Source organism: Hippocampus comes, unplaced genomic scaffold, assembly GCF_001891065.2.
Source record: "Hippocampus comes isolate QL1 unplaced genomic scaffold, H_comes_QL1_v1.1 scaffold237, whole genome shotgun sequence".
In the NCBI taxonomy this organism is placed as follows: domain Eukaryota; kingdom Metazoa; phylum Chordata; class Actinopteri; order Syngnathiformes; family Syngnathidae; genus Hippocampus; species Hippocampus comes.
The window spans coordinates 1040335-1063008 of record NW_017806159.1 but is presented as its reverse complement, the minus strand read 5'-3'; the positions used below and the strand labels follow the sequence as shown (position 1 = coordinate 1063008).

The window sequence follows — 22674 nt, the reverse complement described above, 5'->3', positions numbered from 1 at the left end:
CACACACACACACACACACACACACACACACACACACACACACACTCAAAGATTTGCGACATTTGGCCTTTTCTGAGACAATCTCTTTCAGGGAATAAACTTACATTCCCATCAGCCCTCAGCTTGATGAGGAAACGTTTCCTCTTGAAGCTCAGTTTCCGTATTTTAGACCAGTTGAAAGAGTTTATCTTTGTGTGTCCCTACGGAGATGAACACAATCAAGTGAGCGCGGGATCGAAATGACGGCCAATTTTTGGTGAAGCCCACCTGAAAGACCAGCACGCCCGTGTGCGCCACGGCAAGGCTTAAACGCGAGCCCTCGCGGTCTTTGGCTGGGTGGAGACGAATCCCGTACATCTCCAGGCGGCGCGCCACTTCCAGCAATTGGAAGTCGGATTCGGCCGGTGTCTGACCTCTAACGACACAAAAATCCAACAGAAGAGTTGTGTGCGGTACTTGCAAATACAGTAAGACAATTACATTTCAGCGTGCCATCCATCAATCATAAGCACAATTGTGTGAAGGCAGGCGGGGGCAACTGTGTTTATGCGCAATTTTGCGAAAAGTTGTCGTGAAAGGAAGAAGCAACTTTTCGGAATTCTTATCAGCAAGGAAGCGTTCGTTCCGCTTGCATTCGGTGATTAATGAGCGGCTTATCTTCACGTGGCACCACCGCTACGAGAACGGCGGCTTTAGTTATCAACGACGCCTCCGGGGGGACGGGGGGAGGAGGGGGAGGGGGGGAAGCAAGTGAGAGAAAAGAGTACCGGTACATTAAAAAGGAGCTCCTTTTGATGAGCATCCATTCACTCGCAGCGAGTCCATCAGTTTGAGGAGATGCTTCTGGCTTGAATTCAAACCCGGTGGAAAAAGGACTCTTGACTTCACTCAACAACCCAGAATTGACCCTAAAAATCTGAAGCGGGCTGAGGACGACTGTGAATTATTTGGTGTGTGAAGAGATTTTCATTAAGCAGCAGACGAATGCAAATCCATGCGCGGACGCTAGACTGAAGGGAATATCCTCTGCTGCGTGACCAAGTAGTGCAATATTTTCGTGTGCAAGTCAGCCATTCCCTTTTACACAAAGCATTTAGTATTGAAGTCAAATGATATCTTTTGAAATAAAAATCAGAGAGAATAACTTAAGTGATTGGATCTGTGTTTTGCAACTGACTTAAAAATAAACAGGACAGCACACCGTGCTTACACATTCATCGAGTGGAACTCCATGATCTTGTCAATCAAGGGCATCTGATCGGGGATGTACTTATTATTGAGGAGGTGTGACCGGCACTGGCCCTCGTCAAAGTCTCCAATCTCAGCTGCAAAGTAAGAAACAACAAGCTTAAGTGAAAAGAGCAGTAGAAACAATGGAAAAAAAAAAGTCATGAAAAATACGCTGCAGCAAACAAATGTCAGGTTTCTGAGAAAGTAACATGCAGAATGGCGCAGATGTCGAGAATGCTAAAATGCGAAAATAGAAATCAGATGATTGTGAGACATAAATCGATGACACACTTTGTCCACTTATTTTTGGACTGAAAACAAAAATTTTTTTTAAAAAGGAACCCTATAGCACTCACACTGCATAATGTGGGACACCATCAACGCAGCACTGGTGTCATTGCACGTCAGATGGCCACTGGAAAGGTCCTGTTTGATTTGGAGGGCAAACAAGTACCTGGAAAAGAACATAGCGCTAGATGGTTCCATTTTGGATGTTTTTCAGGTGATTTTGAGTATCAGAGAACCGCCCTATTCCACTGTACAATAAAGTTTTGGATTACTGTGCTGTGCATCCTTGGAGAAGGAGCCAAAAAAAAACATCCATAGAAGTAAATTCTTCAGTCACTCTGTGAGTGCCAAGTGTTTTGCAACTCTTATTTTTCACCCCAAAAATGGGTGCAACTGCAAATTGTGCAACCTGCGATGCGTTCACCGTTGAAACTTTCACTGGACATCCAGCTCGCATATCTTTAAACTTGTCATTGTTCAAAGTGGAGCCTACTTAATGAGCCGAAGATAGTATTAATATTGTGGAAAGAAACTCACCGAGTCAGCTCTTCCAGCAGCTGGGCATGGTCTGGAGGAAAATATTTCACAGCAAACCTCAACACTGTGTGCTTCGGTCCTGTTAGGAACATATGAGGTATCAAAATAGAAATTGCCAGGACCGTGTCAGATTTGCACCTTGATGAAAACCTCCATATGGGAACACCGCAAAAAAAAAAAAAAAAAAAAGAAAAACACTCACGTCTCAGCTGCTTGATAATAGGCTTGATAGGATCCAACCAAACCTATGGAGAAGATAACATCACCATGTTATTGTTCTGATAGAGAGAGAATTCCTGGCTTGTTAAAACGTTCCAGTTATCCAGTTCACTTAAGTTGTCCTTCTCGCTCACCATCATCTTTTGATGGCTCTGATACTCCAAGCCAAAGTAATCGCCCTCGATGAGATTCATGTGCCTGCACACCAGGTCGAATAGCACCTTGCCTGAAGCTTTGACCTGTGGACAGAACAGAAAAAAAACCCCACACACACATGATGGATATGAAGAGTAGCGTTAGAGCCAATGACATGATGACATTTTAACCTGATATTTAAATAACCGGTGCTCTTTCGTAACCACACGGAGATAAGCTTGGTGGTGTTCACAGAAGCTACATTTACCCTTTCTGTGTCCTCAAGTTACAGCCTGTTCTTGACTTTGTCAGCAAAATTGTGAGGAGTATATGGACTGTCAGTCCCCACGGCTATACCTTAAAAAAATGCTATTTCTTGAGGCCTCAGCTCAACAGCTAACGCTAGCTAGCACCAGTGAGCAACATGTTTTTGGCTGCTATGGAATCAAATTTGTTTTGAGTGTTCACACCCGAAGCACACAATTACAAAATGGAACATTTTTGTTTTGTTTTGAAGAGACTACATCAACTTGGAGTCCCTTTTGATGTAGTTCATATATACAGGAATTTGTCATTTTGTTGTAATTTAGCAAAATACATGTCTCTGGTGGGTAGCTTCAAGTCAAGTTTATTCACTGTACATAGTAGCCCTCGATCACAAAAGAGTCTCAAAGGGCTTCACAAGTCCACATTTGACAAAAAAACATCATCATCCTTCAGTGTAGTTCAGCCAAATTTTGAGTAGAATACTTATCTTGTACCTTAGCCAACTACATTTTCCAAATAGCTGATCCAACGCTGTTAATAGCAAACAACTGGACTTTAAGTGCCGTGCTGTAAAACAACAATACAAAAGGAACACCAAGAAACAGAGAAAAATTCCACTTTGGGGACAAGTCAAACCCCCGGAGGTTAATGACACCGAGCAGAGAACAAGTCTAAACTCCTCCATGCACTCCACCCCAGTCACAAAGGCACCGCTACAAAGCCAACTTCCCTGCCTATTGCGACACGACTGACCTATAGTTTTATTGCAAACTTTCTATGCGGTCGCTTCCACTGTGGTGGCGCACAAACACAGGAAACATGACAGTAACACTTCAATGGCAGCGAGACGTCTTCTGGAAGACAACGGCAGCATTTTAGATTGCCGCACGCTGGCTGCTAACTCATGACTGGTTTGCACAAGCACAGAGTGCACCACAGCGCCCAGACTCGGTTAATGGTTTACTTTTGTGTGAGGGAATGTTTCCAGGAAGTAGAGTCTCCTCTAATTTGACACCTTAAAACAGGCAGTTGAGCTGAACCGAGTCTGATGTCTTGAGGGTGTTCTGCTCTTTTCCTTTTAATGCTCCATCAATTAAAACTAGCGCACCATCAGCTGAGTGTCATAGGCTACACTTCCACATCCGAATCTATAATCTTCCCCTAACAATCCCCCCCACGTTCCTCCCTTCACAAACCTCTCCACGCCCAGTCGATAACAGGGTGTACAAACATAGAGGGCATGCTGCGTTGAAAACAGATGATTTTTTTGGGAGTGTGGATTAATCATGTCTTGAAGGCAACCGACAAAACGGAAGCACACCACTTGGCTGCAAACAGCGTGGGGACTTTGTTGAGTCATCCTCAACTAGATTGGGATCTGAAGAACAAGATGTAGGCCTGCGTACATCACGCAGACTTCGAATGATTTGGGAAGGCTTGATTTGACACTGCCATAAACAAACAAACAAAAAAAAAAACAGGCATTCAAAATATTCTTCATTACTACAGACGTCCCATACAAGCAAAGTGACGTTAGCACATCGGGACTCTGTATTACTTCAGCTGCATGAGCAATAGAATATGACAATCTGTCAATCATTTTCAATGCTGATGTTGTAAAATTAGTTTGCAATCATATTAAACTTCTGGGATCATAATTTGTGGTATATTTACAGTTTACACGCAATGATTTGGATTTTCCCGAGGGCGTTAATCGTTTGCGTTTTGTGGCAGGGCTCAGTCCCTATCCCCCGCAAATAGCGCAGATTGGCAGTAATATTAGATACAGTATAATATGACCTCCTGTAAATTGTATATACAAATAAGCAGTTGAGGTACCAGGCAATTCATACTGGCGAACTAGTCTGTCCTAAAATAAATCTGTATGTGGCCGAGGTGGGGGAAAAAAAAGCACAAAGCCTTTGACAGAACTTAAAAATGAAGTCTGCGCTTAACTTTATGTGCAACTCTGAATAGGAAGAGACTCTCTCCACTGTTGCCCTCCTATCGCTCTGCAGAGTCAAGGACAACCTGTGCAGACAACCAGCTGCCACCAGCCGATGATAAGGACAGGCGGAATATAACCGAAACAGTCTCTTGGCAGAAATCTGCTCTGCTACCTGACCAACTGCTACAAACAATGTGTGTAGAAAAGCCTTCAGGAAATAATTACATGTCTGAGAAAAGAAAAAAAAAAAAAGACTTGTGAAAGTAGAACACAATGACATTGAGCGCTGTGACTCGCAGACGTCAAAGAAGCGGCTGGCAAGTAGGCCCGTGTGCTGCAATCACTGGGCCAACCACTCGCCATCACTCACTGTCACGATGCCAGAGAATGTTTGCGGTCTCGGTGCTTGCAGGTGTGCCACACGGGCACTCGTCAGTACTTGTAGGCGGCTATTTCTCCAACCAACCGGGCTTGTTTGACACGGTCTGTGGTGGAAATCGATTCCCATGACTTACTGTCAGCCAGGCCTTCTTTGACGTCTTCAACACTATCACGAGCACGACATAATGTAATGTGCACGGGGGGCCTTCAGGATCAGTAGTGCTGGCTAACATCAACTTAAACTATATTAGCAAGGGGAGTATTTCTTGAACCAATGTCAATTCATCCTCACAAGGTCAGCCGAGGCCAGCAAGTTGACCCTGAATGACCTCAGCGGTTTTCCCATCCTCAGATAGGTTGGTTGAGGAAAACGGGTTCAAACCAATTTCGAATCGCAAAACACAGCTGCAGTGTGATGCACACATTAATATGATCTTATTTCAATACCTGCTTTTATTGTCCATCCGTCCATTTTCTGAACCGCTTTATCCTCACAAGGGTCACGCGGGGATACTGGAGCCTATCCCAGCTGTCTTCGGGCAGTAGGCAGGGGACACCCTGAACCGGTTGCCAGCCAATCGCAGGGCACACAGATACGAACAACCACCCGCGCTCACACTCACACCTAGAGACAATTTAGAGTGTTCAATCAGCCTGCCATGCATGTTTTTGGAATGTGGGAGGAAACCGGAGAACCCGGAGAAAACCCACGCAGGCCTGGGGAGAACAAGCAACCTCCACACAGGAAGGCCGGAGTCGGAATCGAACCCTGCACCTCTGCACTGTGAGGTCGACGCGCTAACCACTGGACCACCCTGCTTTTATTGTGTCATGAGATAAATATTGTTTTCGAATTGCATTATAGACGAGGCTCCTTCGCTTTTGACATCAAGGTACCTTTTCTGTTTACATAGCACAGTTGCGAGTAGTTATATTGTGTTTTTATTTCGGGTTTCTATAAATGTGACGGTTTCTGTAAATGTGACGTGACAGTTAAGATGGATTAAGTCAGGTATATCCTCACTGGAGGCCCAAGTACCAGATGCACAGTCTGCCGCAAACAAGTCTAGTCAGGGAATCACATTTAGCCATCAGGAATGCTGGGGGGGCGGCAGAAAGCATATGCTCCTTGTGTGCAGTCATTGACGTTCCACTTTCATTTTGCACAACTTAAAATATCAATGTCGGAACACAAAGCACAAGAGGTGAAAACAATCAAAGTTCAATGGTGCTTTTGTCAGACTGAAGCACTCTCATTTCCTGCCTTGTAAATCTGCTGTCACTAGAAAATAAAGCAGTATCCGAGCTGGGATGCGTGTTGCTGTGGGACGATTAAAAATGGGGGGGCTGATTAAATGCAGCTGTTGGATTTGGGAGACACCGTGCAAACACTCCACACTGCAACATTTGACAAAGTAAGGCTGCGTCACTCGTGTACGACGGTGGCCGTGCTCACATTAGGGGTGCTGGCGTATGACTTTGGACAAGATTGTAGGGGCCATTCATTCATGATGAAAGGCACCTTGCCACCATCGTGGCGAGATGAAATCTGTCCCGTTATCAGTGCTTGGGACAATGTTGAAAATTTGATTTGCGTGCAAGACAGGGCTCCTCCACAATGCTCACTCCTCCACAAGGTGAATGTGGGTCGTCATGGTCTGTATGAGTGGCCGGCCAGGAGACTCGACACACCCTGTGACTTCATTTGGGGTTTGATTAAAGGAGAAAGTCTGCCGTACCAAATCAAAGAATTTGGTATCAATCAAAGAATTCTTGCTCCCCGTGTGACAACAGTTGAGAACCAACGATTTAAGATAATGTGTTGTTTATGTTTTTCAATATAGCCTCTATGATGGCAGACCGACCTGGCCCCTACCCTATTCCCCGAGAATAGCGGGCGTCCACTGTACTGACCACCCAAAGTTAGCTTCCACATCTTTATTCTGTGAAGGGTGGGCGGGATCTAATGGGTGTCAGGGCTCATTAGGTTTTGCCATAAGGGTGCCGTTTCTGTTTACATGTGTATCACCACTCGAAATCATGCTCGCACCACTACACTGACCTCCGCATGCCCTCTCCCGTGTTGACAGAGGATGTCTAAACAAAGATGACAGCAATGTCTGAACACACACGCCCACTTGGGCTTTCACTGCAGGGCAAACAACAAGACAAAAAAAAAAAAATAAAAAATCATCCAAACACCCCCACCTTGAGTGAGCTCCTTCCGGCTAATATCAGCCACAAAAGGTCAGGTATATCACACTGTATTTCCTGCTGCTTTTCCCCTTCAGGAGATATGTTGGTATGGTCCACTTCACCCATGATGTGCCAGCCTTGGCAGGGCTAAGCCACCCGCCCCCCAATACGAAAAGGATGTGTGTGGCAGTGGTGGTAAACACGCTGCCAATGCCTGTAGGCTTCAGGGGGAACAAAGAGAAGCTTGTCACACGGCACTGGAGGAGTAAATGATGGCATTTGAGCCAGCTGCTTAGCCATTGTTGGACACAGTATTGGCTGGGATTTAAAAACTGGATTTAAACGTCGTGTTTGCAAGCATTTGGCGGCCTCTCTGGCTTGGTTCTTCACTGGTGGAATAGCGCAGCGGCCGTCACACGGCGGGAGGCTTCGACCCGTGAGGAGCATCATAAGAGGCTGAAAGTCAAGGATGACAGCGATGTAATGGCAAGGACGTGCATTGGCGAGGATGCGGCAGGAGGAAAACTATTGCCTAGAATGCCGATTGCCCTCGGGGCGGGGGAAACGCAGGCGTCGCCGCCGGTGGCGCACACGAATCTGGTTGCGATTGAACTCTAGAAGTGAACCGTGGTGTTTGCACTCTCGGGGTTGAACTGAGATTACAGAAGTGCTTCCAGTAGCCGGAAGATTCATTCCCACACTGTAGTGCTTTTATAGGAAACATATGTGAGGACGACACTAACTTCCCGGCGGCGTTTCCCATAGGTTCAGCGGTCGCCCAAGTTATTTACCGTATCGTATAAGCGGCATCGCTGTGCAGTGGCGTCAACTGTATGAATGGATGTGCGAGCCTAGGTATACTCACACTGGGAGGGAGGGGTAGGACAGAGAGGTCAGTAGCATTGAGCGCTCATTGTGATTCAGGTCATGCACGGCCGAGGTTCCCGGGGTGGCTCGACTACAAGCTGCAAGCTGACAGGCAGAGAATGGAGGGTTGCAAACTCGCTGGGAATCACGCACGTATGGAAGCGCCGTCACACATGTGGCGTGCGCTCTCCACATCAACAGCTTTACGGTTCTTATCCTAATAGGAAAGCGAATGTGGGCCGATGGGATAGCATCCAAATGAGGACATTGCTTGGAAAACCTCTGGGTTTTCCTCTCCCCGAGCTGCGCAAGAAAAATATTTAGGAAATAGTGGCAACTGGGTTGTCACAGCTGCCAAGAATCATCGCGTCACAGGATTCCTACTTTAAGGTCCCGGGAGGACAACCGTGAAAATAAAGTCCCAATAGGGGGCTTGCGCCACCATCCTCAAACAACGAGAGTATTTTTCTAAGAGCGTTACACTGTTACAAAAATACCGATTTTGCTTGATGAATAATCATTAAGTGAGCATCTCGTAGTATCCGTGAAGCTTGAATAATATTCCAGAGTTTTGGAGAGGGACCTCCTGCTGTTCGCAAGAGCGTCATAGATCAGGGAGATCTAACAATTGGGGTGTGCATATTTACTTACTGAATGGCTGCTCGAGCAGAAAGGAAAAGGGAGGCACCATGCAACCCCCCCCCCCCCCCAAAAAAAAAGTTGTTGTATTATCTGAAACGTGCACTAATGTGACACGGCACTAAATGTTTCCGTGGCTGAGGTTAACTGTGCCTCACTCATTAGAGTAAGCAAGAGGGCAGGAGGAGGTTTGAAGGCAGCTGGAATGACCAAGGCCTCTCTCTTTCATCTGCCGGAATCCTTTTCAGAATGCGGCAAATCCTGGACCCCCTGCTGCTTGGTCGCCGCGGCAAAGCCCATCCCTGTGAGGGATTATCACAGGGTGGATGCTTCTCTTCACATCAAGCAAGAGTAAATAAAGGCAATCTGTGAAACTCATGAAATGTGTTAAACACACACACACACACACACACGTGGCATTAGCGGGGTTTCCCTAATTTTTTAGATCAAGAACGGACACAGACAATTCAGCGCACATGTGAGAGTAGGATTGCAATCTCGATTTTTCTATCTAAAGAAGGACAACATGCAGCAAATGGCTATGGCAAACCAAGCTATGACAGTTCTTTTGAGTAGCATTATTCTGTTCAGGAGTTCAGAACATTCCAAGACGTTCTCCCTCCCTGTTCAAATCTAATTTAAATAATAAAGAATCAATTCATTGATCATTCATTTTCTCCACGGTAAAATACATTCAAAGGACCATGCCTGGATGAAACCGTTGATTCAAAATCTTTCTAGAAATCAAACAGATTTGATGAGAACCGCGACTGAGGTTAAAGTTTGGAATACAGATGAAAAATAAAAGGGTGAGCGTAATGGCAATCAGCGGGCTAATCACAAAATTAATTGAGTGGAAAGGAGCGTCAAGCTTTTCAAAGTCGGGACAAAGGGGAGCCATGAAAGTTTTAACTAATAGCCACACACTCAAGTTTTATCCCTCAAAACCTGCCTGACCTTCAAACACTTCAGCATCATTTTGAGAGAAATAAAAAGGAAAAAAATAATCAATGTATGTGGCTGATGGAAAAAAAAAAAAGATGGCACATATGCTAACCTTGGTGGGTCTCCGCGTTCTACCAAGTGTAAATTCACGTTAATTTTGAGTTACGGAATGAAGACAAGTCCGCTTCGTAAGGTTCCACGCACCATCAGATGTTTTGGCGCTAACTGGTTATGTCCGTCTTTTTCAACACAGGGGATGGCCGGCCCTGTCGGAATTCGAAGAAAGGATCGTCTGTCGCTCCTTGCCCTGCTGCATGTTCCAGCTTTTAACCTTAATCTCCACCAGTAATAAATAATGACAGCGGCACATGCTGCTCTCCGGGAGAGGCCAATCAATTGGCCTCCTCGAGATTAGCCTTAAACGACTTAGCCTTCCAGAGTGGCAAATCCAGAGGCCCTCTGCCCTGTGATGCACATACAGTTACTGTAACTGATTGGAGGCATGCTAGAGGTTCCCTTGACAGAATATTGTAAAAGGACAAGATCAACAATACAATACGAGCCAATGAAATTTGAAGTTCATATAAACAGGATAAGACGGCGGTCACATATTTAATTCAAAAGCTGCACTGGGAAGTGATCATCTGTCAATCATGGTGCTGATTTCATACACCTTGTTTTTACAAAGCCGAGCAGTTTGCTTCAGTTCAGTGTGATCCATTTTTCCATTGGCAAAAATTTTAAACCAAAAACTTCCAAATACACACTCGTCCTCTGTTACAGCAACTATGACATTTGGACGTATTTGTTAGCATTAAGCTAAACCGATTGCCATGAGGTCAAAGCTACTGTGTGTGGTTGTTTGAAAAACATAGTGTAATTCCGTTCTTTTATGTTTCATTTGGGAGTAACTTCGACGAAGAGTGGCCATAAATGGTTTGAAGCCTCTTTACTGAAGAAGTGTTCGCTATCTGCCAATCTGCTGCTCGTGAAGTGAGTTCATTTCACTACCAAGATACCTTTCCGTTAGATTTCCCTTTGTTAATTCCAACATTCAACATTGAAAGTTTCCAATTCGATATCTTTCTATATTTTTTTCCACCAATATGCAGCCCTAAAGGACATGTTTTTGAACTATGGCTATGCTAGCACAGGGAGAACATAGACAGAGACTAGTGGTATGCTAACCAATAGGTCGCCATGCTGCCCAAAGCCGAGCAAATAAATGATTTGAGTTGCCCTTATAATTGCTCAAACCCTATAACGAATTGCCAAAGTAAGTAAGATCTCAAGAAGAAACAATGAGCAGGCTAATGGCAGCCTTGTTGCCTGGCAACACTGTTGGCTAGGTGTAGACAGGGAATGAAAATGTGCGGAGAGCACATGTGTCAGCCTCATGGAGGGCTTACAGAAGCAGTTATCATCTGTAAATCATAAACTTTTGGACAATGGCTTTTGCCACATCTGCTGAATGAAATCACACAACTGGGAAAACTGACGATGTGGTCTAATTTTTCAGTGTAAATCACAACTGACACGAAGAGTACTAGTCGTTAAAAGACCCGCAATGAGGAAAATATGGGCTGAGGCCACCGTGTGCTGACAGAATGAGGCTCATTTTCCACGGAAGTGACAAGCCTTCACATTACACCGGGCTCGACGGGAAATTGTGCGTGGACAAAGAACGGCAAAAGTAAGGCCGGCAGCTGTTGCTCCGCGTCCGTAGGCCGCCACTTCCTGGAAGGATTTAAGACCCGTTGACGACACCGTTCCTTCAGTGAAACAGCAAGACACGGCTGTCACCATGGTAACATTGAAAGAATTGCGGCTGCTAATAAATGAGGGGGAACAAATTTGAACTCATTTGGAGGAGCAGGAAATATGCGGAAGTTTACCTAATATTCGTCTGAGTATCATGCCTCTGTCGTATCATTCTTGGGTGTTGGGTGCAATTTCTGTCCCTGCGTGACATAATGATGCAATTACTGCGACCACATGCATGGATTTTGGAGGATAAACTACAAAGGATGCTAAGACCACATCCTATTTTGAGTATTCTCCGCCACATCCCAAATCACTGGCTGAGAGGTTAAGCCGACTAGCTGCGCTGCGATAGCGCTACCAAGCACGCACGCCAGACGTATTGGATGCATGCTTGGCCGTGTTGAGGTTTGGGCTTACTCTCGGGAAGAAGCAATCCTCCTGACTAATTCAACAACATATCAACAATAGATGAAGCGGGGCTACAAGTGCCTCTGCTTGTAAGAGCTTTGAAGAAGTGCAACTTGAAGTGCTTTGCTTTGGCCGCAAATGGATTTTAGTCTTGTGACGCCGGATCGCTTTTAAACCAGGTTTCCTAGGTAACGTCACAGTATGCAGCATGGATGCCCTGTGGTATCATTTTTTAATTTATTTTATTTTTTTAATGGAGTAAACTAGTGGCTAAAGCGTGAGGCAGCTACACATCCTGTCGCTGACTTGATATGTTTTATGTGGTAATTTGGTACAGCTCTGACAGAAAAATCTAAACTGGACCACGTTATTTTTTTCTACTAGCTGTCCGTGAGCCAGCAGCTGAGTCTACCTTTAGAGTCTAAAGGTTGGCTGCATTTCACTCGAAAAGATAAACAGGAGGCCACTTGCACCAATTTCTCTTGCATTACATTTTTACGCATTCATATTTTGATCTGATTGGATTGGGATTTAATTACATTTACCGAAACGAGAGAATCTCTCACTGAATGTTATTAACTCTAAATTTTTTGTCCCAATTTGTACTGAGCAAATTGACGCTGCACAGGAAAGTTGCCATCAAAGCTCAAGGTAGCTGACGTCACAATTTTGTTCTTAGGTCACTCACTCGCATCTTAATTGCTTCAAAATCCAATTAATCAACTCCATACATTCAACCAAACAATCGATTATTATGCCAATCGCCAGTAAAAATGCATTTGAAAGAGCATTTTAGGGACTGCTTCAAGGGGAAACTTAAAGCCGTGTAAATGTATGATCTTAAATAACCACCGGCCATCGTGATCCGTCCCCACGGAGCCATCAAGGTGCGCTGCGCATCCACAACAGTCAAATCAGTCCTGTAAATAATTCATAGCTAAATGACTGCTTCCTTTGTGCCCTGACTTCACCACACCCGCAAGAGACCCAATAAAAGGGCTGTACAAAAATTCCGCCTTCACAAATATGAAAATGGTCAGCAGTGATTAAAGAGGAAGTCAAACCCGACATTTTCTTGACAATAATATGTTCCATGCCGCCCCACGGGTCTAAACACGGCAACCTGATTCATATTTAAGGTATACGAGTGAAGCAGTTTTTGTGTATCTCAGGGGCGGCCATTTTGCCACTTGCTGTTGACTGAAAATGACATCACAGTTGTTGAGGGCTCAGGTAATGACCAATCATGGCTTAGCATTGGAAAAACAGGTGAACCGTCCACGTTTACATCAAAAAATTTCAAGTGATAAAGCCACCGATTTTGTTTGTATTTTGTGTTTGGAATCAGATTTATGACCTTATGCCACACTTGTTTGGTGGAAGTGGTCAGAGGGAACGCTTAAAATAAGACTGCGAGTCAAAGTATAGTGCTGTCGTGTGTTGAGTGTTTAGTAAGTTGACAACTCTAATTGAAGTCAATAAACTGTCCTTCATATGAATTAATAGACCAAATATTGACAAAAAGTGTATGCATAATACATTTTTTTTTAAATTTTCAATTGTGTTTATTGTAATACATTAATATGCTGGGATATCATCACACATGAAAATTGTATTATGGGGGTGGGGGTCGCAATTCAATTTTTCATAACAATTCAGACATTATTCCAGCTCGACACAAACTCCCCAGAAAGTGGAGCGCCCAACCCACCCCTCCAAAAAAAAAACCCCAAACAACGTTTTCTTCTTAATTGCAGGCGTATGGTTCACATTACATTTTGCAGTATCATCACCACACTTATGTTGTAGTCACTTGAGTATGGTTTAACTAATCGAATGCATGTGACATAGCGTTACAAGCTTCTACATTCAGGACCACACTCTGTCTGCTCAACTTTGAATTTCTGTCAAGTGAATGCTAAATGACTTGTAAAAATACAAATCTATGTCTACAAACTACACACAGCAGAAAGATTACACTCACTGGCCACAATTTGGGGGTACATCTGGACAATCTAATCACCTGCTTAGTAATGTAATCTTTTTTTTTCATACAACTACTGCTGAATAAGGTGCTGATTAGTGAGCAGAGAGTGTCAGACAAGACACTCCCTGAGGACAAATCCACTAAGATCTATTAAGGATCATTGCCCGGGTGCCCCCTGATGACCGCGCTTTGATACTTGGAGCTGGACTTCCTCACGCCAGAGAGCGCTTCAACAGTTTGATGAGGGAGGCTTAAAAAAAGCCAAAGGGGTTTGATTGACCAAAAAAAAAAAAAAGTAAAGAGTCGAGAGAACCTGAGCTTAGCTGCAGTCTTGCAGGACAGAAGAATCCACTGCTTGACTATTCTCTGAGGTGCATTACACAACAGTTCGCACTTTAATACCGCAGCTGCAGCTACCGGGTTTGCTTTATTCGTCACACAGAGGAAAAGAATCACTCTTGTGTGTGGACGCCTTTCCGCCTTGAAATTTTCTTCATCCACCTTCCCACTCGCATGTCGCCTCCGTTTTCCCAAGAGAGCGCTGGATTCAATTATAACTAAGTCCACGGCAGGACTCAGGTGTACAGGGAAGGAAATGAAAGAATTTCTGATATATGTCAATCAAATACATTTGGGAAATCCTGCTGACTGACAGCGTGACAGTTTTGATTGCTGCATAAAGAAACAATGTGTCATCATTCTTGCATGACCTTAAAATAACAGCTTGGGTGGATTACACTGGCTTGTAATAAGGAGAAGTGCAAATCGTGTCATTACATGGCAACCCAGGATCACGGTTGGTGGCCCAGCCAGAACACCTATAATATTTTTAGAGTGCTTTGTCACACACAAAAGTGACCCCCCCCCATCAGGTGTAAAATACTACGGTGCCTTGACTTACGAGTAACTTGTTGTATGACCAAGCTTACAACTCAAGGTACTTGTCCAGCACGTCAAAGCAATTTTGTCATGAGCACCCCCTAGAAATGTTCTAAATAAGAACAATTTGACTGTAAATAAGAAAAATACACCTAAGAACATAAAGAAATATAAAGAAACTGCTTTTATAAAGTGTACTATAGCTGAAAGTCACACGCACTGTAGCATTCGCATTTTGACATGTGCCTTTTTTTACTTATCAAAATGGTAAATGGAGGCTACTTATTGGACAGTGCTATTTATACATGACATTATGCCCAAACCACTTTACAAAGCGTCATATGGTTTTCTTATCTTATATTCACTTCTATTTAATCAGAGGGTACATTGGCGCATTGAGGTTGCCACTTCTACTGATTAAATATTTTTCCTTTCTAGTTTAAAATGGCTTACATCGCCCACCAGGATTCCTTGCTGTTACCTGGCCATTGGTAGAACCCGGGGTGAAATTTTGCACATTTTTGGGCCGGTAAATCGATCCTCATTGCCTCGTACCTACGTCATCCTAGCTATTGCTAAGCTAGCTATGACGGTGTGAGAGGTCAACGACAAAGTAACGACACAGGCAATGATACAGTGTCGAAATAGACTTTATTGAATGACTACCTATCAGTTTAATTCAATGCTCATTAGCCAGCTAAATATTCCCATACACGCGCAAACACTTCCGGATGTCCCGCTCGAAGGCAGCGTACTTTCACAAGACGCATGTGGACTACCCAGATACATATCGTACGTCACACATAGTGAGACGTAACCACCTATTTGTGCACAGCCGTAGACCTTACTGTTGCTTTTAACAACCAGTGAACGTAAGGTGTGTTGAAAAATTAATGATATTTGAGGAAACAAGGACAAGGGCGGTGCAGTTAGTGCTACCAGGTACAACAGGCCCTAAAAGATCAGGATACTCTTGCGCTGTTCAGTTCAGACTTGTTAATTATCGACCTGAATCTCAATGAGAAATTCATAATTTATTAAAGGAGGCCGTGCCGTGGCTTACAGCCAATCCCAGAAGGCTTTTTACCCTTTATTCGAGAGCAGAACAAGATCACACAGACAACTGGGGCCGGGAGGAGCCAACCACACCCGTCACATACGACCCCGCTGCTCCCGTGTCTAATGGCAGACCGTTCGTTGAGGAGCCTAATGAATGGATCAGAGAGATTCTTCAAAGGGGAAGAAGGTTCAATCGAATAAAACATGAACAGGCTGGAAATGTCATGGCATCCACTTTGGTGCATCTGTCACAATGGAGATCACAGGATTCCTGGTAAACATATGGCCATAGAGTCAACTGGATCAGGAGGATCCTTCCACAAAGGCTACATCCACGCATGGTTTCCATAGGAACAACATGAGAGATTTATGATACTCGGCAGACCGTCTCTAAAGCGTGCGCAGTATACAAAACAAACGCTCAAAAGAAAGGTTTCATTTGTGCCTGGGTGCTCTTTAAATCCTCCGCTATACCAAGGAGGTTTGGCACGCTACACAGTGCTGCAAACCATTATTGTTGTTTTTAAAGCGTATTGCTGGAAATATTGGATCAGCGGGTTAACAACACCCTGGTTGGAGTTTACTCTTAACAGGTATGCAAAACCCCATAAACATGCTAACGGGAAATTCGCATGCACTTCCAGAAGTGATATTCCTTTAAATAACGAATGTTAACACACAAATGCTGTAGGAACATATACAGACTTGCAATGTAACAAGACTGAAAGGCACATATTATACCCAATCTGTTAAAAACACGTTATATTAACAGAGATAAAATTGTAACTTCTTCTGTTATTTCACTGCATGCATGCACAGCTCTACGCTGCCCCTTAGAGGCCGTGCACAAGAGGAGCCGCCGCTTGTGAAAATAAAAACAGAATCATAAAATAAGACAAAAGAAATAGGATAGAAGAGACAAGGGAGATGCTTATTCACGGTTTGAATGCGTGTAAAAATGCAAGGCAGCAAAGGCGTGGATGCAACAGGAATGAAAATGCAAAAAGGCTTGAATGTCACGTTAAAAGGTCATTTTATACTTGACAAATCGAATACTGTGTCGAAGAATAAAGTGTTCAACGTGCAGGGAAGAATGAGTATGAGGCTACGATGGTAGTTTTGAGCAGCTGAGCTTTGGAAGGTGATTAATGGAAAAATTTCCACTTGTAATCATTGCAGATGCCCGGAGCCATGAGCATGTGCATTATTAGATAACAGCAGTTATTTGTAGCAGATACCGTAATAATCAGTGACACAGTAATTTGTTTCTATATCAGGTGACGAATTTGTGTTAATTAAATGAGCTACTCCACAACCCGCCCACCTTCTCCCCTTCTTTGAGTGAGAATGACATATCATCATTTATCTCCGCGCCTCCCTCAAAGACAAAATTTGGTTCCCAACATTCCAAGCATCTTAGCATTCTCATCAGCCGTCACTTCATTCCCACACTTGCTCATCTTTGGTGGCTCCCGCCCTCTGCGACAAAATTATATTGCCAGGATATGAGGGGCTGCACGGGGGCGGGGGGGGGATAAACTACCCTCGTACACGAAGACCCTCCCCCTACCCTTCCGTCGGTCCTCCTAGTGCAAAATGTCAATTTCCAGCTATGAGAAAAAGGCAAGCATGAGCTCATGGATCATGTGAGTAAAGTCCAGACAAACAGCTGGTGCGAGGGTGACGCAAGACCTCCTTCAATGAATGCGGATTCACTGAAGAAATGCATGCCAGCCCAAACACAACTAGGTCAAACGACAATTATCAAAATAAATAAAGTCATTTTGACTACTGTGTTTTGAGGCCACGCCTTGTGTAAAACGACAGGTTCAAAAATACTGTCGTAGAATGTCCTTGTCGGTGCATTTGTAATGTGGCTTTTACTTGCTCACTCTTAGGGCCGGCGCTATCAAATAGTCTTAGAATTGATTAGGCGAGTAATCAGATAAAAAACAGATTCCGAGTTGTGAACTCAGGTTAGCAGCTGGCGGTTAACTGGCTTACCTCACCGCCAGCTAGGCTGCGTCTTGAGGACCTCGGTTGTAGTTGTGGCCATGTAGCTCGTGTATGAAGGAACTTACGATCTGTTTATTTTGTTACCGTTTGTTCAAGAAAGCAATTGAAAGCGCAGCGGCGCATGTTTCTTTCTACCACCTCTGGCACATGACAAAAGGTTCACACTTGCAATTGGAGGCTATACTACATGAGCTCATGATGTCGATGTTACCGTATTTTCCACACTAAAAGGTGCACCGAATTATGAGGCGCACCTTCAATGAATGGCCTATTTTGTATATTTTTTTTTTCATACATTGGGCGCACCGCATTATAACACACAATCTACAATGCATCCACTAGATGAAGCTACGCTCAAGGAAACGCCAAAAGAACGATCAGATGTCAGTAAAACGTATTTAATAAAGCAGCAACACAGTTCACGTAACCAACAGCAAGTTATAACATTGAGTCGTTAACGTTGAACTCTCTTGCCGCTGCTCTATTTCCGTGTTCAACTGCGTAGTTTGAACTCTGCGTTGTCAGCATGTCTCGAGCAAGGAGCCATTTTGGGGGGGTCGACAGATTACCGTAATGACCATACACAAGGGGCATCGGCTTTTAAGGCGCGCTGTGAGCGTTTAAGAAAATGGAAGGCTTTTAGGGGCGCCTTTTAGTGCGGAAAATATGGTAACTTTTTTTTTTGTTACTACAATTTACATGAAAATCCACCGCAATGGATAATAGCTTTACCGGGCAATCTCTCAACCTGATGCAGGATGCATCATCTATAAAGAGCTGCCATTGTGACACATTATACAGTACAAGGTGGAGAGCGAGGACAAACATGATAACACTTCAGGCGCACGTTCCAGGGGACATAGATGCAGCAATGACAGCTGACAGCAACGTCTTCAATAAAAGTGCCACCAGAGAGGAGACCTGGAGGCCGACCGTTATGGAATATGTTGTCCGTAATTGTTGTGTGGCCGAGTATCCCCCATGCTAACACAGGAGGCTATGCGCCGGAACCCCCCCCCCCCATCACCCCGACACGCATATCTCAACCCCCCAACCACCACTCGTTACTTGCATATCAGTGGAAGACGCTCTCCGCTGACGCTCCTCACCCCGCCGCTGTTGTCGCCATGGCAACCCACACACAGGCCGCCTGATTTGGTATAACCTTTCAAAGATTCTGCTTGCATTTAATTGTGATCTACTGTATGCTCACAGAGGGACTCTGAGAGACATTCGTGGAATGTTACTGGCTGTGTTAAAAAGAAAAACAAAAAACACAACGGCTCAAAAGCAGCGAGGAGCTGTCCTGCTGGGAAAAAGAACAGGAGCATGAAACATCTATTTTAAGACTCCCCAAAGTGTGAACAAATAATAAAATATCTTCAGTGAAGAGAAGGATGTGGAAATGATGCCTAATGGTGGCAATTCCCAGCATGATTGCCGTACCCAAATTCTCTTGATGTCTCCCTGATGGGGCTGCAATCATTTTGTTGGTTGACACGGGAGGTATCATAAAAAAGGAGGCCATTTATCGACACACTTTCACCGTTCCTTCATTTGCATCTCCTCATTAAAGGGAAGGCCCACTCAGCCGGTTGGAACCAAGTTTATCACCATCTCCTTCGATTTAAACCAACCTTGTCGTTTCATTCTGTCTGATTCAATCAACCTGAAACCAACCATCTGCATTCGGGCACTGAAAAAAAAAAAATAGATCGCGTTAATAGAGGATGACTCATATTAGAGAATGGGGAGGAAAGACTAATGGCTTTTGAAAACTCTATCATACAACAAAAGGGAGTTGGGTTAATGGCTGCTTCCCACTACTCCTCAAAAACTGCACCAGCCAATCAAATTCTCATACAGCCAATGAAACATTGTTAAAAAAAAAAACAGCTCCCAAATCAGGTCCACTGTGACTAAATCACTGTGCCACTTCTACGCCTTGAGCAATGTAAGCGAGTAGAAGCAGACTGCATCCCCACCATGGCGACCGGGTTTAAAAGGATTTAGCGCGCCGCTCCATGACAGGAAAAAGAAACATTTACCCCCAGCCCCCAACCCCACCCCCCAAAATCTGAGCTCTGCCGCTCCTCCGAGTCAAGAGATGTCGTATTTAAAAATACACCAAGTGAAACATGAGCTACTGTGAACCTTTGGTCGTCTGAAATAATAAAGCAACTTAGATGAGGGAGGTCCTCCTCTTGAGAATTTGGAGTTGCAGAACTGAAAACTACAACACACACACACACACACATACAGTATATATACACACATATATATGAAAGAGAGCGAGAGAGAGAGCGAGAGAGAGAGAGAGAGAGAGAGACTATGTAGAAAACTAACAAACATGTTTATCCAGTCACATTGTTTTTCATTGTCCTCCATAGGGTCACAATTGATCTGAAACCTGTCCTAGCAGCTTTGGATGAAAAGCAGGGTACACCCTGGACTGGTTGCCAGCAAACCGCAAGGCACATAAACTCCATGTCATATAAGCAAATGATCAGCAATTCAAAGTCTTGAAAGAAGCTAACGTGTACGTTTTTGGCCGTGTTTTTAGTCTCGGCTCCACAGTTGGCAGAGAAACACACTCAGCTCAAGTCAGTCAAGGGACAAGCATACTGTGGAGCGATTTTGAAAGAAGCCCCTTCATGATGTCGTCAAGTCCTCATCGCGCCATTCAACTGCTAACAAGGCACACTGCGACTGCGCTAATTGCGTCCCATCACGGTGAATGGGGGACAGTATGGTGGCTTGATAAGCACTCTTGAGAGTCCCACTGAAATCCATATGGGCCCTTTCTTTATAGTCCTCCGCTGGCCTGGGTGGTCTCTGCTCAGTTGCATGCCGGAAGCAAGCTTGTGGGGTGATGGAAATTGGGTGGATCTCTTCCAGCATTCGACGCACAGTGATGAAGTGGAGAGCTTCGGTGAGACAGAGATAGAATCTGCTCACAGCTGTGTATCCGTCTGCATTTGATACTATTTTATCAGAGTCAAGGCGGGGGCTGCAAAGGCAGACTACATCAAGGACTGGTAACTGGTCAAGAGCCATTGTGAATGACTATGCTGATTTAATCCCGCACCATCCGGATAAAAGTCAGATATGAGAATCTATTGCACTCTCACTGCTAAACTCTAAAACTAAGAGGACTCAGAAGATGATATATGAGATGGTATACTTCACACCATGTACAGTATATTTATTGTGCTCCTCACAGGGCAACGTAATCTTCAGTTTTTTCTCCCATTCCTCTATAGCAGGGGTGTCAAACTCACTTGACATTGTGGGCCACATACGGCCTCGGTAGATGTCAAGTAGGCCGGAGCATTAAAATTGGATTGGATTGGATACAACTTTATTGTCAAATGTGCTGTATGTACAGATGAAATTTCTTCCCTCTCAACATAAAACAAGAAATTATACAATATTCAGCTATAAATAACCAAAATATCATGTATTTCCTTTGTTGACAAAAGCTTGTCGCTTCTCGGGACATACAAGTTCAGCCACCTTCATCATGCATCATTTAACAAAGTCAGCGTCGGAATACGGCTTTGATGCTAATGCTATTTCGCTAGCAATTAGGTAGCTAGCTTTTACTGCTGTGCTGGGTCTGTCTCAGTGACAGAGTGAGACTGCTGTTGTCTTCTTCTCTGATCAAAACAATGTTGTCTTCTACTCTGATCAAAACAGTGTTCCCCTACCGGATGATCCATGAATTGCAGCTTATGAAAAATATTCATTCCGTGTCATGTATTTTTTTTTCCACTTTAAAATTATCCTGCGGGCCTGGTCGAACCTCCTTGGGGGCAGGTTCCGGCCCGCGGGCCGTATGTTTGACACCTCTGCTCTATAGACAGATTATAGTATGATAGGATATAATGATGGATTATCCTCTGATAACATCAACAGCATACAAACAGACAGCAAGAATGAAAAAGTGGTGAGATTATCAACCCCCTCACCCTCCCGCAAAACAGCTGCATGGTGGATTCCGAGCAATTACAGTTATTTTCAGAGGTAATTGCCGAAGCAAATAGTGACACATTGTACAGCATTAACCCTTTCAGGGACAGCGGTTACGACAGTGGACAGTTTATCATATTATCAGGTTACAGGGTGCACGAAAGGGTTAATAAGACTGCGGCGGCAGGAAATCAATTGTCGCAGTCGTGTACATGGAAATACCGAGAGTTGAAGGGTGACTTTACACACCAAACCTCAGGCTGCAATGTGCAAAGCAAAAGGTCAGGCACACGTTAGCTCAGAGTAGAACCGATTATCCAGATACAGAGAATGTAACTTTTTCAATGTTTCCAACAGCTGTCGTATGCGTTTACTGCTCTCAACGGCATCCGAGGTCCCAACATTTTCCCCAAGACGTGTCGTCTCAAAGCATTTCGGCATCCCATCCCCCATTTTTATCACACTCTGCGCAGGCAACTTTGAAAACGCCTTGAGCAAACACCGATGAGTCTGAGTGGTTTGGTTTGAAGTGTGCACAAGCAAAAAAAAAAAAAAAAGTCTATTTCCATATTAGCAAAGGACTTGGAAGAATCAACAACAAGAATTGCAATCAGTAGCATGCAGACCAGGAACAAGGTTTAAATACATTTGAAGCGGCACCAACTTTGACACTTTCTTCACAGAGAGTATCTCCACACCCCACCCCGCTCGTTTATGACCGAATTCTGCTGCGTGCATTGCTCGCATTGAGGAAAACTTCCCTTTTGGCAACCTGTGAACCTTTTATCCTCATCCAGACCTGATGTAATAAATTCTTCCTCGGCTCATCTACTCCACTGTTATTCATGTCTGTGTGGCCGAACGGCATGACCATCTCCATACGAATGTTCCCAGTCAGCAGGCTATAAGTAGGCCACGGGACGGTATGTGACCCCCC

The 22674-nt window shown here is 44.3% G+C and overlaps 1 protein-coding gene across 1 annotated transcript in view; it reads right to left on the bottom strand.

Moving 5' to 3' along the window:
* Positions 1-22674, bottom strand: part of LOC109531204 (FERM, RhoGEF and pleckstrin domain-containing protein 1) — a 48310-nt gene that overhangs the window by 17822 nt on the left and 7814 nt on the right. Inside the window, exons 3-9 of the mRNA XM_019895354.1 lie at positions 2409-2513; positions 2258-2300; positions 2056-2134; positions 1587-1684; positions 1211-1325; positions 268-415; positions 105-200 (exon numbers count right to left, since the gene is read on the bottom strand). Coding sequence (XP_019750913.1) covers positions 105-200; positions 268-415; positions 1211-1325; positions 1587-1684; positions 2056-2134; positions 2258-2300; positions 2409-2513 — 684 coding nt within the window. The remainder of the gene's footprint in view (positions 1-104; positions 201-267; positions 416-1210; positions 1326-1586; positions 1685-2055; positions 2135-2257; positions 2301-2408; positions 2514-22674) is intronic.